Source organism: Peromyscus californicus, unplaced genomic scaffold, assembly GCF_007827085.1.
Source record: "Peromyscus californicus insignis strain IS unplaced genomic scaffold, ASM782708v3 Scaffold_9__1_contigs__length_137607984, whole genome shotgun sequence".
Taxonomy (NCBI): domain Eukaryota; kingdom Metazoa; phylum Chordata; class Mammalia; order Rodentia; family Cricetidae; genus Peromyscus; species Peromyscus californicus.
In genome coordinates this window covers 70,199,256-70,214,992 of record NW_026294617.1, presented here as the reverse complement: position 1 = coordinate 70,214,992, position 15,737 = coordinate 70,199,256, and the positions used below count along the sequence as shown (strand labels likewise).

At 49.1% G+C, this 15,737-nt stretch overlaps 1 protein-coding gene across 3 annotated transcripts; it reads right to left on the bottom strand.

Annotated features, from left to right (window-relative positions):
• Nucleotides 1–1,391: 1,391 nt before the first annotated feature.
• S100a2 (S100 calcium binding protein A2) lies at nt 1,392–7,223 on the bottom strand. Of its 3 annotated transcripts, none has more exons than XM_052730838.1 (3): nt 5,592–5,733; nt 2,867–3,014; nt 1,392–1,896 (listed from the first exon to the last, which is right to left on the bottom strand). In XM_052730838.1, the coding sequence occupies exons 2-3, from the start codon at nt 3,005–3,007 to the stop codon at nt 1,744–1,746; spliced, it is 294 nt and encodes a 97-aa protein (XP_052586798.1). In that variant the 5' UTR covers nt 3,008–3,014; nt 5,592–5,733; the 3' UTR covers nt 1,392–1,743. The 3 variants fall into 3 exon arrangements, with proteins under 3 accessions (XP_052586798.1, XP_052586797.1, XP_052586796.1); XM_052730837.1 differs by lacking the exon at nt 5,592–5,733 and adding an exon at nt 7,012–7,223 and having other exon boundaries at nt 1,393–1,896; XM_052730836.1 differs by lacking the exon at nt 5,592–5,733 and adding an exon at nt 4,474–4,808 and having other exon boundaries at nt 1,393–1,896.
• Between the last annotated feature and the right edge of the window lie 8,514 nt (nt 7,224–15,737).

Here is a 15,737-nt window from a genome sequence, read left to right as displayed (position 1 = left end):
GACTGGAGCCCCAACTTGCACCTACAACTGCCTGAGATACCCCAAGTAAGACTCCCACAACCATTTCCAACCTACCCACAGAACCATGAGAGAGATAAACGTTACGTTTTCACCCACCTTGTCTTAGAATGGTTCATTATACAGCAACAGGTAGCTAGTAGGGCATCTGTCAGTCACTGAACCAAACTTGAACTGTCCACCAAGAAGTCCAACCACATGGGCGTTCAAATGCAAACAGTTCCATTAAAACCACCACAGGTCAGACCTTGGGTAACTTCTGAACGCTTGTGTTATTAGTACAAAACCCAGTAGCTATCAAAACCTATCAAGAATAATAAAAGATGAAATTGGATGGAGGTAAGAAAGCGTGAACTAAAGGGCCTAGAGTTTATAGGATTGTAAGCTGGTGACCCTTGTTGTGACACAGCAAGTAATGTGCTCAAACTGAGGCCTGATATGCCTTAGGATGCAAAACATAGGGTTGGGGATTTAGCTCAGTGGTGGAGCGCTTGCTTACCTAGCAAGCGCAAGGCCCTGGGTTCAGTCCTCAGCTGGGGGGGGGGGGGGGGCAGGGATAGAAAACATATGGCAGCTTAGGTTACAGTTTTTTTTTTTTTTTTTTTTTTTGGTTTTTCGAGACAGGGTTTCTCTGTGTAGCTTTGCGCCTTTCCTGGGACTCACTTGGTAGCCCAGGCTGGCCTCGAACTCACAGAGATCCGCCTGGCTCTGCCTCCCGAGTGCTGGGATTAAAGGCGTGCGCCACCACCGCCTGGCAGGTTACAGTTTTAAGGAAAATGGTAGAAAACATAAGAATTCTTGGCTTGAGCTGGCTCCTAAGAGGTTTTAGCAGAGATCAACCGGGAGAGGGTAAGCTCAAGATTGAGCTAGCCAACTTGAAAGCAGATAGAAAAATCAAGTTTTTCTACAAACAAGTACACTGCCCAGGGCCTGGAATCTGACAAGGGAACCCTTAATGAAACTGTAGGACTCCTTAGGCCAACTCCGCCTCCTGAGCAGCTCCCAGGCCAACTCTGCCCCCTGAGCAGCTCCCAGGCCAACTCTGCCCCTGAGCAGCTCCGCTCACCCGCTCACCTGTCACAGTCCCGAAGGGTAAGGCCTATGCTATGCTCTGAGGTTATACCCTCCCTTCCCTGTTGAAACTGGGGAGGGAAGGGAAATGATTGTAGTTGTAGGTGGCAATTATCTTTTTGTATGTTTCCTGTTTGTTTTTGTTTTGTTTTGTTTTAAGGCAGGGTCTTACTATGTAGACCAAGCTGGCCTCCAACTCCTAGAGATCTGCTGCCTCTGCCCCTGGCCCTGCCCCTGGCCCTGCCCCTGGCCCTGCCCTTGGCCCCGGTCCTGCCCCTACCCATGTCCCTGCCCCTGTCTCCTGAGTGCTGGGATTAAAGGTTGAACCACTATGCCCAACCTGCCTTTTTAAAATATCTTTCTTAACAAAATAAAATGTTACTAGCCTACCTCAGTTCCCAAAATCTCATTCATTTATGTGAAATCCCAAAGAGTAGAACCTTTGGCCTCAGGAGAGTCAGGGTACAGAAAGTGTTGGAAACCAGAGAGCTTTCTGTTTCCAGCCCTTTAACTGATCCAGCCAAGGCACAAAGCATCACTGAGCCATTACAATATTGTCCACAAATGAACAAACAAAAGTATATTTAACACAAGTTCAAAAAGACAGAGAGCTTATCGGTCCAGGAGACACGTGGCAGGGAGTGGCACACTGCTTCAGGGCCTGTCTGGGGACCCCTGGAAGAGGTCTTCCCGTACCATAAGGACAGCTGCCAGAAACATAGAGTACTCCTGGAAGTCTATCTCCTGGTCACTGTTCTCATCAAGGTCATCCATCAGCTTCTTGAGTCCCTCTTCATCTGCCTTCTCCTGAAGGTGACAGGAAACAGAGTTGTCACCAAGCTGGCCCCTGCCTGACCCACCACCAAAACCTCCTCTTTACAATCAGCATCCAGCTTCCCCTCCCCGCTGGGCAGCCAGGTTCATGGTGGGCAGGAAACCCCTGAGAGGAACCAAGAAGGCCCACTGAGGAAGAACAGATAGACGACGTATGATGTCAGAGTCTCCAGCATGCCTGCTGGAGTGGGGGATGCTGGGTATTCCCCAGACTATGTATAAACTCCAATCTCTGCTAAAGTCCAGCTTCATCCTTTTGATGAGAAAAAACCAAAGTTTACTGCCCCCTACATCAGCAAGGGCATTCATTCAAGGATGAATTCAGAAAAGACAAACTTTTTAATACCGGTCAAAACAATGAGAGAGAATTAACCCAAAATGAACAAGGAGAAAAAAAAAAAAAGCAAGACCTGCCTCATATATTAAGACTTGAGACCTGACTCGAGGATTCCCTATTAGTCTGTATAGGGCAGGAGGTAAACTGAGGGCTAGCTGTAACCACTGTGCCAAATGTCCCAGGGCACATGTCTCAGCTGGAACCTATTTTCTCTGCATACTTTCTTGGCTTGCCATGTAAATGTGTAAAATAAAAAAGAGGAATGAATGCCCTAGTAATGTCCTTGTGCGACTGTGGGCCTGCTGCTACCCTTCTCTGAGTTTGGGACTGTTCAACTAGAAAACAACAGGATTAGACCGATGGACTCTGAAGCCCCCAGCAGTAATGTGTTCAGGAATGCTGAAGGGAACAGCCATTAATAAGCCCACAGACCTAACTGCCATCCCAGGGACCGGAGACATGAAAGCTAAGGGGAAGATCCCCAGCGCCACCCTGGCACTGGCACCAGCAGGCACCTTGAGAATGAAAGCAGGAAAAGATGTCATCGTCATCATCCCCCCCGCCCCCCGCTCCCCAGGACTCTCCCCTCCCAGCCTCCTCAATTACCCCCACAGCGCTCGGCAGTTCTTTCTGCAAAAGTTCCTTCATCTCCCCCTTGCTGAGTTTGCGCTTGTCACCCTCTTGACAGGAGTACTTGTAGAAGGTGTCGAAAATCACATTCATAGCCTCTTCCAGGGGACTGGACATCTTGGATCTAGAGACACAAAAGAACACCACCAAGGCACTTGCGGCCTCACATCCAGTCTACAAGGCCCGCTTCTGCTTCACCAAGCCCCTCTAGGAATGGCAAGTCGGTGCCTGCATCCCGCCCTCGAAGCGTGCTCCCTAAGGATGAGGGTCCACACTGCCACTTGACACTGTAATCGGATGTTAAACCTCCCCTGTGGTCTGGGAGTCACCTGAAGCAGAACCTTGCATCCTAAGGACACACCTCTGAGGGTAGGCCTCCCTACTTGAGTGTCCATGGGAGGCAGAGAGGGGCATAGGAAGAGATGGCAGGGTGGCTAGGGTGTCAATTTGACTCCTATCAGTGCCAGGAATGTAGAGCACAAATGTGTCCATGGGCTCCCAGGACTGCTTGACAGTAGCCATGGGGACAGCCCAGAAGTCTGAGGCTCCGTGAAGGGGCCGAACCTTTCGCCAACTCTAGTCTATCTAAGTCAGAGTCTCTGCCATCTAAAGGGAAACTCTCTTAGGCAAGAACGTTTCATCCCTCAGACCAGGGACTCTCATAGGGTGACAGATGTGTCTCCAGTCAGGCTGAGAGCTGTGTCACACAAGCTGGCTCTTTGCAGACCCGTGGCAGGATGGAGGCAATTGAAGACCCTCCTCATCAGGAAAGATTCTGTTGGGGTTAGAACTAAAAAAAGTTAAATGGCCAGTGTCTTCGGATCAAGCTAGAAGGGGAAGAGATGAGGTCACAGTTCAGAGGTCACTTTTTCCAAATTCCTCTAAGAATATTGAGTGGATTCCAGGGTAAGACCAGAGGTGCCAGGGCTGGAAGAAGGGAAAGCCTTGAGTGTTCCCTGCCAGCTCTGCCCCGCCAGCCCCACCGCGCCAGCCCACCTTCACCCACTCAGAAAAGCACAGGAAGCAGCCTTGGGCAAGGCTCTGCCGCTACACAGGGACCCAGGTGGACTGAGCCCTGAGGCCCGGTCTCTGGCTTCTTGGTCCTAATAAAATCTAAGACGATGCAAAAGCAAAAACAAATGAACTCAGTATCGTTTGCTTTTGTTGACAACATCTCACTATGCAGCCCAGTCCGGCCTTGGCCCTCATGACTTTCCTGCCTCAGTCTCCTGAGTGCAGGAGTACAGAGAGGCTCTATTGCATTGTATCTGACTCAAACTAGGAATTCCTATGAAAGCACCTCTCACATATCCATGACCTACCCCTAGGCCTAAACCCCCAAAATGAGGCCCTAGATGGGCCTATCTAACCTGAGAAACACAGGGACCTCAGACCCAGAGACGGGAGAACAGGGTTACCCCTAAGCCCTTGAAGAGTAATCTGGAGAAGGTCCTTCCATCCACAACTTCGCAGAGGGTCCCTTCAAATGGGAGACCCCACGCGGAAGTCAGAGAAAACAGACAAGGATCAAGACAGCGGGACAAAGATGGAACCCAGGTCTGCTGCAGCACAGAGGTACTCACCAGACCAGGTGGCAGAAAGACCCAGAAGGGAGTAAAGTGGCCAAGACACCCAGGGTAGGGATTTATAGGCTCTCCTGACCTCCAACTTTTCATTTTTTGGAAACAGAACCTGCCCCAACCTGATCTTGATCGAATCTGGCATCCGGCCACCCCACACACTCCCTCTTGGTCCACTCCCTTCTCAGACAGTGCTGGCCTCGACACTAGCTGGAGGAGCCTCCAGGCCCAGCCAAGGGCATCCCTGAGCTCATCTAGGCCACAGCAAGGAGACAGAGGCATTGTGGGAAAGGGGAGCCTGGTCAGGGATGAGGGGAGGCAGCTTTTGTTCTGGGGCCTAGAGACTCATTCCAAGCCTGGTTCTCATATTATGCCTGTGAGTCACAGCTCCCTCCTGTGTCAGAGGATTCAGGGACACAGAGTGGGTAGGAACTTCACAGCCTGTGTTCGTGTGTGTGTGTGTGTGTGTGTGTGTGTGTGTGTGTGTGTGTGTGTGTGTGTGTGTGTGTGTGAGGGAGACAGAAAGAGACGGAGAGAAGCAGTCCAGGCCACACTTAGAAAGCTGGGGTCCAAAAGAGCAGCTGGAGACATATAGAGGAGGATGTCAGGAGCTCGAAGAAAGCTTTTGTTGTTTGGTTTGTTTTGCTTTAAATGCCTGGCACCAGAATCCCTCTGAAAGACGGTAGTGAGGTGAGTGGGTGTGTTTAAAAGTACCTCAAAATGAGCCATGGTGATTATTCCATAGCAGGCACAGCTGCAGTGAGCAGCAGTCTGCACAGGATACAAAGAGGAATAAAGGGAGGACATGAACCTCCTCTTCTTCATTTTACAGAGGGGTGAGTGGATGGGAATGACTCCTCTACCCAAAGCTGAGAACAGGGGCCTAGACCCAGTCTCCAATGTGTCTTCTCCATGGAGAAAAATAAGCACTGTGTCCTTCAATTGGGTCCAAGGGAGGGGTCTTCAGGGGAGAGCTGACCTCAAGACTTCAGACTCCCTACTGCCCCCTTCTGCTCTTTATCCATCCCCAGTCGGGCACCACCCTTCCTGTGGGCCCAGCTCTCTTCCCCCTCCAGACACCAAGCAGCTTCTCTCTGCTCCCGCAGTGCTGGGTGACTCACCCATGGTTCCAGGCCCAGATGCCCAGGTGGTGACTCAGAGGCACACCCTGCTCCCCAGGGCCAGAGCAGCAGCCAGAAACCCCAAGCCACAAGCACCAGTGTGGAGGCCCTCACCAGGCAGCGCCAAGGGAGAGGAGGAGGACAGGACACCACCACTGAATTCTGAGAGCTAGCAGAATCAGACCCCCCTGGTCTCTGCCTCGGGGTCACCGTGGCAACTAGCCTGCATAGCACAGATGAAGTGGGTCTTGGGTCCTCCAGTGTCCTTTTCTATGTCTTTGCCAAGCCACCTAGTGTCCCCCCACCTCCTCCCCAAGGCACGTGAATGTCCCCCTCCTCCCCTCCTAAAGTGATGCCTCCCTTTCCATCACAACCTACTTCAGGTAGAGTTCAATAAAAACTCTCCACCCTGAGGCCCACGGGGAACAAAGCATGGCCCGCTCAGCTCACGGTGACTCTGCCACTTCATTCACACCTGCGGGCACCTCTCTGCTCAGAAGCTACATTGTGTCTCTTCCATAAAGTGCATGGTGAAACACTCTACATGCCAACACCCACTGTATTCCAACCCCCCACCCCACCCCCCGCCATTCCTCTCTGTCTGAACAAGGGTACAAGCACATGGTGAAGCCAAGACCCATGGCTTCACTGATGACCCTGCTCAGAATGTGTCCACAGCCCCACATGGTGTCTCCTTCTGCTGAGACCTCGTCTACCCTTTGAAGACCACTTAAAAGGCCTTCTCTAAGCCAACTAGACTCCGTTTCTACCTGTTCCAGCACATGCAGAGCACAAAGCACGCCTTGTGCCCTCCCTCCTGCCCTTAGTGTCCTCCTATTTAGGCAGATTCACTTACGTACTCCCTTTCTCTCACCCTCACCATGGTGAGCTCACTGATGAATACTGGGTCTTACTCATTTCTGCATGAGCGCAGGATCTCGCCCACACCAGTGCCTCCCGGCATTTATGACTGCTGCCCTGGCAATAGGGGTCACTAGGGCTAATGGGTAGGTAGGAGCCAGGGGGGTCTTTTTCTCACTGCCTGGAAGCACACCACTGATCACACTAGTAAATAATAACTCCTCCTCTGAGTCCCAGGAGTGGCCATGAGATGGAGTCGGAAAACAGAGCCTCGGAGAGCTACAAATCCCCGGGGAGTGACCACAGGAAACATCCTGCCACAGGGACCCAGGAAAGGAGCGAAGTCCCCAGAGGACAGAGCCTAGAGGCTGACAAAGAAGGCTGAGAATCAGTCAGGTGGAAGAGTCAGGCAAAGAGAAGGGAGTGAGGAAACGGATCCAAGAGAGCACAATAGTGAGAGAGAGGAGCCAGGGAGAAAGGCACACGATGAGAGGAGGGGAGTCAGAGTCAGCAAGACCTGGACACCTGTCCACGGCCAGGTGTCTCATCTCAGACATACATGGAGGCCAGATCTGTGCCCCATCCAATGGCAATGCTCCCGAAACTTCAAAAAGCAGACTGCCTCTCTGACTTTCTGTGTGACCTTGGGTATCTGTAGTTGGAAGATCAGGACAGCATTGGGTGGATGAGCCCCACGCCACCACCGCCGCGCCCCCTCCTCAGCCCCAATCTGTTCTGACATTCTCCAGCAGAGAATCCAGCGCAGAGGCAGACGATGGAAGCATCCCAGGCACCGACTGCCCACATCCAGCCCTAGCTGGGTCCTCACATTCCATCCACCCCCTCTCAAGCTCTGAGTGCCAGCCAGTGGCTGGCTCCGGGTTTGCCTATCCCTTTTCTGCCCTCTGGTGGTTGAGATGTGTCATTGCAATGTTGTTCTCGGCTCTCCTTCAGGTCCACCTGCTAGCCGTTCCCAAGCCCCGAGCATGATTCACCAAGGAGGAGGCAGCGGTGATTCATCTCCAGGGAGCCTTCCCACACCCACACCTGCTTCGCATAGAAGGGGTTTCCTGGACAGTCCCTGCTGAGAAGCCTAGGTGGACTGAACTGGAATCCAGATACTGAGAACCTGTTTCAAATGCCTGGGGAAAGATTAGGGGCAGCAGAAAGTGTCAGAAATGAGAGCCTGAACACTTCCCAAGTCGGCTCACTCACCCCTTTTTTTTGGGGGGGGGCAGTTCAGAGAAAAGAGAATTGGTCTCACTATCGCCGCTGCCCCAGGTTCCTCTTGCACTATTGTCTCTGACGAAGCCTGCAATGTTGGGTAAGTGGTACCACACCTCTGAGTCTAAACCTTTTCACCACGAGGATCACTTCTAGTATCCACCCCACCCCACCTCCGCACCCTAAAATAAGCTTTGAAGTTCTTTTTCTTATCAAATTGCATTAAGTCATTCATGATCCGTTCTATAAATCCCACCCATGGCTCTCCCCTTGCAGCATGGTCGTTCTAAGAGGCCCCACATCTTACATTCTCGGTTGCTGCTCCTAAGGGGTGTGTGCGTCCCTGTGGCTGTGGAGTACCTACTGTGTGCCAAGTGCTTCCATAGATTACCAACCCTGGTTTGTAAGACAACTCCAGGAAGGTGGACAAATCTCACCGACTTGATAGAAAAGAAAACTGGGGCCCAAGGTCATGTTCCCACTCAACTAACAAGGGAGGAGAGAAAATTAAAAGGTGATCTAGCAGTGTTACACTTCCGGGCACTCCAGCCACCCGTGATGACAGGAGGCCTTAAGGATAGTTGCTTCTCAGACCAGCCTCCATCTACCCAACAAATTAGTCTCAAGTCTCAGCCGCACCGGGGTCCAGGAGCCTTGTCTTCTCAGCATCTCCACATCTGGCACCTTTTCCTGCTGACGTCAAATGTACTGTGGCCTGGATTTGAAATAAACTAAGAAGAAATCTTTGTCGGCTCCCTCACCTTCCAGTAAAGACTGGGTCTCATTCATTGCTGCGGGAGCACGGGATCTCGCCCACACCAGGTGCCTACCAGTGTCTATAGCTGCTGAGTGACAACAGGGGTGTGGGGGTAGGAGCCAGAGGGTCAGGGAGTCCTCCCTTTTCTCACTGCCTGAGAGCACGCCAGTGATTACACTAGCAAATAAAACGTCTCCTCTGAGTCCCGGGAGTGCCAAAGAGACAAGGTTGGAAAACAGTCTCCGAGAGCTGCAAATCCCCAAGGAATGGCCACAGGAAACATTCTTCCATGGGGACCAAGAAAAGGGAGCTACGCAAAGTCTCCAGAGGGCAAGAATGGAGTCTGGAGGCAGACAGATGGGAGAACCAGGCCTCCCCTGTGCCACAAAGAACACTGCCATCCACCCAATGGTCCAAACCAGACACTTGGCTTCCTCCCAACCTCCTGCTTCCCCTGGCTCCTAACCAGATGTCTGGTCAGCACGCTTGTTTCTGAGCACGCCTGGTCTCTGTCCACACTGCTTGCTTTAGGCCTCTTCCAAGTCATCTGGCCCTGCTGCAGATTCTCCTCCACCCCTGCTCCTGGGCCTCACTCTGACTCCTCCTCAGCTCTGCCTCCAGGGTAACTTTTTAAAAGTTCAAATCTCCCCCAGATTAGAGCATTGATGAATTCTCATAACTTTTAGGAGACTAAGGCATGGTATACCATCCTGGGCACACTAACTTTGCTGAGATATAGGTCATACTCTAATGCCCCAAAAACCTTCCTCAGTGGGCCACCCACCAACCTCTTTGATATCTTTTCTTTCCTTTTTTTTTGGAGGGGGGAGATTTTACTTATTATTTTATTTAATGTGTCTGAGTGCTTATCTGAATGTACGCCTATGTGCCACATTTCATACAATGCCCAAGGAAACCAGAAAATGGTGTCAGATCCCCCAGGGACAGGGGTTACAGACTGTTGTGAGTCGTTGAACCTGGGTCCTCTGGAAGAGCAGCCAGGTTCTCTTGACCACTAAACCATCTCTCCAGCCTCACCACAAGCCTCTTAATCACCCTTTCAGCTCAGTTCAAAGGTCATTTCCTCTGGGTAGCATCCCCAAATCTGTTTCCCAGGTCTTGGGCACACTTGAGTATGTTCATGCTCGCACTTAGGCGCTCCTCCATGCTCTCCCTCAGCCTCTTGCCTGTGTCTCTACAACATCATTTTTATTAATTCTGACTTATACATCTCTCCCACTAGAAATAGAGACCAAGCTTCATGAAACCCTCTATTCCCTAGAGCCTAGCACAAAAGTGTTTGATGGATGGTGGATGGAGGTTCAGGTGCTGTCCCTCACAGCCAGTACCTTCTCTCCTCCTTTTATTATCCCACCTCCAGATACACTCAGTCCTCTACCCAACCCCTGAACCGTCTGAAAACTGACCTGTTACCATTCTCTGGAATCAGCTCTCTCCAGGGCTACCAGAGACTCCCTCCTTGCTATGGAGAGGGAGCAGCTTAATGCCCCCTCCTTAGAAGAGTTCCTCCAGAACGATTGACGCCCCGCGCCCTCTCCGCTTCCATGAGAAGACTCCGCTCTCTCTTTTGCCACTGATGCTGCTCCTTCCCATCCAACCTAGCCTCGTGGGAAGGGCACCCTTCTGAGTTCCCTTCCTCTACTAATGGCCCACCACCCCCACGGGGCCTGTTGTTGGGCACCTTCTGTCTATGGTGACGTGTGGAGAAGGACCATGCTGTGTGTCTTTTCCTGGGGAGACCCGAGCAATGCCTGTAGTGAGTTCCTGAGCTTGTTGAGGTTTACTTCCAGGAGCATGGATGATTCAAAGGCAGCTGCATTACCAAAAAGCCCACACTAGCATGGGTAACAACGCAGGAAACTGCACCCTTGGCACACCTTGCGCTGTTCACAGGCAGCTCAGCAAGTCAACAAGTCTCCTCTCCCCGGAAGTCCTTCCTGCTTCTCTACCTTCAGGGAGGCACCTCTGTGAATCTCATTTTGGGAGCTTCCTGAGACATGTAAGTTTTGTTTATGCCTGAGCTTCAGAGGGATGTTTAAATTCTGAGGAAATAGATACACACCTGTCCATGATTTAAAAAATACGTAAAGATTTTGGGGCTGAAAAGATGGTTCGGCAGTTGAGAGCGCTGCGTGTTCTTCCAGAGGACCCGGGTTCGAGTTTCCAGAACCCACACGGCAGCTGTAATTCCAATCCATCCCGGGGATCCAACGCCCTCTTCTGGCCTCCTTGAGCACTGCATGAACACAATGCAGAGACATACACATGGGCGAAACACCCACACACAAAGCGTAACACAGATCTTACTGGCCTGTACTAGTTACTTTTCCCATCACTGTGGTGAAAATACCTAAAATACAGAGCTTAAGAGAGGAAGATTTTGTTTTGACTCATTATTCCAGACAGTAGGTCCATTATGATGACGAAAACATGGAAGCAAGAGCAACTCCATGTTGGGGTAGAAGGACCACTGGGCACTGGTTACATCATATCATCAGCCAGAAACCAAAGAAGTCAGTCAGAAGCTGGGCAAGGCTATCACTCCTTAAGGCCTGCCTCCCGGTGACCCACTTCCTCTAGCTAGGTCCCGCCTTCGAGAGGTTTCTTTTTTTTTTTTTTTTTTTTTTTTTAATTTTTTTTTTTCCTCCCCGGAGCTGAACCCAGGGCCTTGTGCTTGCTAGGCAAGTGCTCTACCACTGAGCTAAATCCCCAACCGAGAGCACTACCTGCTGTGGACCAAGTTTGTAAACTCATGAGCCTGTGGAGGACAGTTCCCATCCAAACCGCAACATTCTGTGCCTAGCTGGGTGGTCTCATGGTCATCCCGTAAAGCAGGATGCAGCCACATATTCAAGACAACTTTAAAAGTCACTAGAGCCGCTGGTGGGAAGACTCAGTCCACAAAGTGACTGCTGCTCAAACGTAAGAACCTGAGTTTGAATTGTCAGAACTCATATAAATAGCTGGGCATGGCAACACATGCATGCAACCCTAGTGCTGGGGGGCAGGAGACAGGAGGATTGTTAGGGCTTGCTGATCAGCTAGTCTAGCCAATTGATGAGCTCTAGGTTCAATGAGAGGAGACCCTGCCTCAGACCATAAGACAGACAGTGATTCAGGAAATCATTCAGACTTAGCCTCTGGCCTCCACATGTATACACACAAATATATATATATATATATATACATTTTTATATATACAAATACACGTTTTTACATATTATATAAGTTTATATATTAAATATATGTGATATATATCACAAAAAAAATTAAAAGTAAATAAAAACCAAAAAATCCCTGTACTCTTAGAGTTCCAACACTGTTCAGAAGTCCAAAGTCTCTTCTGAGATTCAAAACAAACCCTTAGCTAAGAGCCCCTGGAAAACCAAAAACCGAGTTACATACTTCCAGTGTACAATAATATAAACATACCCATTCTAAAACGAAGGAATGGGAAAATATCAAAAGAATAGCAGAGTAAAGAAAGACCAAAATTCAAACCGACAGACACCAAACTGCAACATCTCCATGACCAGCATCTGGGGCTCATGACAGCATCTTCTGGGCTCCAGCAGGCTTGTACAGTCTTACCCTTCCAGCCCTGCAGCCTGTATTGTATGTGTGTTCTCTCTTGGCCTGGATCTTTTCAGTGCCTGCAGAAGTCCAAATTCCTGGCATCTCATATATCCTGGGATCTCCGTGGAAACTTGGGTTTCCACTTCATGCACAGCCTACTCAAGGACTCCATGCAGAGAATGTAACATTGCTACATATTCCTGACCTCAGCAGCTTTGTGGGACCTTGGTGCAAACTTCCATCGGCCCATGAGTCTTGAGTTTTGTTTGCCTGCCAAACCAGTATTACGTGGAAAATAACACCAAGTTTTTACTGCCAACTTGAAATGTAGCCTGACCCACTTGGACTATGGCTGTAGTATCCAAGTGCCTATGTGACTTAATCAGGGAAATTTTCCCTGGGCAGCCATTTTCAAGCAAGAAACCCCTTGTGGAGGCACTGTCCTTGGCAGACCCTCTCCCTTCCAAAGAATACTCTCAAACAGGTTTTCAGTTTTATGCCCTGAAGCCTTCAGTGAGTGAGATCTTGCCTTTAACGCACCATTCTTATTGCCCCAAGGCAAGATGCATAGTTAGTGCTTAGCTGTGCTCCTGTCTTTATGACTGTAGTCCTTTATCTGCAAAAACCTTACCTTCCCTTTCTGCAACTTCACCTTGACTCACGGTCCTGTGCGCATCAAACTGCTCGTCCTCCATGTTTTTTCTCTCCACTATCTGCTCAGAATTTTCACTGGAAACAGAGCTAAAGGCAGTGATCAATAATCACGTGACAACCTGAACGCTGTGCTGTCTGACAGTGTTCTCTACAGAACAAATTAGCCTATTGCTTCTGAATTCAGCTTCACTCAAATTCTTAGGACACAACCATCAGTTTCTTTATCGGAATGTAACATAAAATGGTAGCTAGCCCTGTGTCTCCTCCTGTCCTTGTTTTGGGTTTAGGTGTATTTGGTTTTGCTTGTTTTTCCTTGCTCTTCATTGTTCCCTTTTGTCTCTTTTGAGATATCTCATTGTATAGTACAAGCTGGCCTCAAGCTTGCTACGCAGCCAAGGATGAACTTGAACTCCCAATCCTGGTGCCTCCACCTTCCAAGAACTTGGATCATAAGCATGCCCTGCCACTCCTAACCATTTCTTCCCCGCTGAATCTTCATGAATCTAGACAGCGTCCATCTTTCTATCACTAGTATGGCCTGGCAATAGAATGGCCCAGTGAGCTCTGACTACAGAATGTTAGGGCCTCTCTAGCCCACAGTTCTAAAGTCCTCCACACTCCTCCCACAAACAACCTCCAAAAACCTAAAAACAATATGGTCAGTTTTATGACAGCAACAGCTTTCTGTATTAGCTACTTGCTCATTACTCTTACTGACCCTTGACAACTTCAAGGAGAAAAGGTTTATTTGGCTTCATGATTTGGGTGGATATAATCCATCATGGAGGAAGATGTGACTGTGGATGGCTTCGAGGCAGTAGGAGCATGAGGCAGTTGCTTGCTGCAGGGTGCCATCCAGAAAGCAGAGAGTTCATGCTGTATCTGAGGATGGACTATGAGGCCCACTCCTGTGTCCTCAAGTCTGCAAATAGACCCCAAGTCCAAAAGGTCCCTCAGTCTCACAAGATAGTGCCACCATCTGGGAACCAACTATTCACACAGATGAGCCAGGGGGAGAGAATTACCATTCAAACCACAACATAGCCTCAGCTCCAAATGACATCATCTGGTCCATGGCTGTGATTGGGAGCCTGCTTGGGTCCTTCTCAGAACTTCAAAGGGAAGAAGGTGGGAATATAATTAGTACCCTCCAAAGCCCCAAACTCAGATCTTTACCTTCTTAGCCTCTCTGTTGCCATTTATAACCATTCACCAGAGTCATTCTTCAGGGGCATGTGGTCAGGAAAAGAAAAACACTCCCTGTTTCCCCAACCTCTAACCACTAAAACCACCGTTGCATCCTGGTGAGAACCAATTAGAAGGAACACAATGAAATGGACTGTGCAGAAGAAGTCCCTAGAGTGTGGCTCACTCAGAGGGGTCATAGAAATCCTGAATCCCTTTCCCTGCACTTAACCCTACACATCTCTTTATTGGCAACCCTTGCATAAACAAACAAGACAAAAGATAATTATAGAAGTAAATAGTCTTGAAAATATAAAAGAAGTGTAAGGTAGCTGTGGTTCAGTGATAGAGCCCTTTCCTGGAGAGAGCAAGGACCTAGGTTCCGACCCCAAAAGAAGAGAGAGGGGTTGTGAAATAGGCGCCGATAACCAACGCCTTCTTGGTAATCAATAAACAAATTCTGAGTACTTAATGAGCAGCCTTTTTGAAGACGCTCAGAAGGCTGAGGTCAAACGCTTGCCTTTCCCTGGACAGCAGAAACAGGCAGATTAAGTATATAAAATTATGGGGAAGTGGGGCTAATGAGATGGCTGAGCAGCTAGAGGTGCTTGGTGCCCACCGGAGAGCCCCACACGGCGGAAGGAGACGTGATTCCCACGGTGGTCTCCTGACAGCGCATGTGCACCACGGCACATGTGCACCACGGCACATGTGTGTGTACACACATGAACAGGTAAGTGTAAACGTGCACCATGGCACGTGTGTGTGTACACACATAAACAGGTGAGTGTAAACGTGCACCATGGCACATGTGTGTGTACACACATAAGCAGGTAAGTGAAAACAAATAAAAAGAAGAGAGACTGCCTTAGCCACAGGTTCAGAGTAACAGCAAGGGGAGGAAGAAGCTCCAGGGACACAGCTTTTCCTAGGACAGTCATAATGTTACATAGAAAACTGTTTCTGAAGTTGAAGAAAAAGTTGCTGTCCTACTACACAATTTGGTTGATTGTTTTGTTCTGTTCTGGTTTTTTTTTTTCTCTCTCTCTCTTTGTTGTTAACAAGACCTCACTATGCAACCTAGGGTAGACTCCAATGCAAGATCCTTCTGCCTCAGACACCACATAGCTAAAAAAAAAAAAAAAAAAGGCTCACTTTTCCCAGGCAACAGCTCTTCTTCTCCTTATTGCTGAGGAAGACAGCCTGCAAGAATGGGCTTAGAGACTGCTGGGACATGTGAGGAACTCAAGCTCCTGCTGAACCCTCCAAAGAACTGTCAAGCATTGGGTTTTTGATAGGCTAGCTGGAAAACGAGCAGGGAAATGGTGATTGTGAGGACATCGGTACACAAACCAGACAGAGTCCCTGGATTCTTGTCTAAAATACTAATCCATCTCTCCCAATGAGAAGATGTTTAAGTGAACCTCCTAATACTAGTTGGGGAAGTAGCATATTCAACACACTTTTTCTAAAAGGCTCCCCAGAAAGAAAAGTAGACTTATTTTTTTTAATATTAACGAATCAATATAATATATATTAAATAGCTGCCTCATTAGAATCTTCAAATAATACAAATTAGCAAATGCTTTCATAGCATGAAACGTTATTCAAACATTATCCTCTCTCTTTTTCCTCCCAATGCTAGAGATAGAACCCAGGACCTTGCACATTTTAGGCAAGCGCTCTACCACTGACCTACAGTTTACCTATACCCCTGACTATTGTGGGATAATCCTTTTGTACTGTGAAGATGTGTCTCTGCTAAGGGCACCTTCTGATTGGTTTAATAAGGAGCTAAGCAGTCAATAGCTAGGCAGGAGAGCATAAGTGGGAATTCCGGGAAGAGAAAGGAACTCTGGGAATAAGAG

What these genes read in the sequence shown, in the direction of transcription:
- S100a2 (XM_052730837.1), bottom strand. Translation starts at nt 3,007, where the DNA reads ATGTCCAGTCCCCTGGAAGAGGCTATGAATGTGATTTTCGACACCTTC. An exon ending in AACTGCCGAGCGCTGTGGGG is followed by an intron (nt 1,897 to 2,866) that starts GTAATTGAGGAG and finishes TGTCACCTTCAG; the next exon opens with GAGAAGGCAGATGAAGAGGG.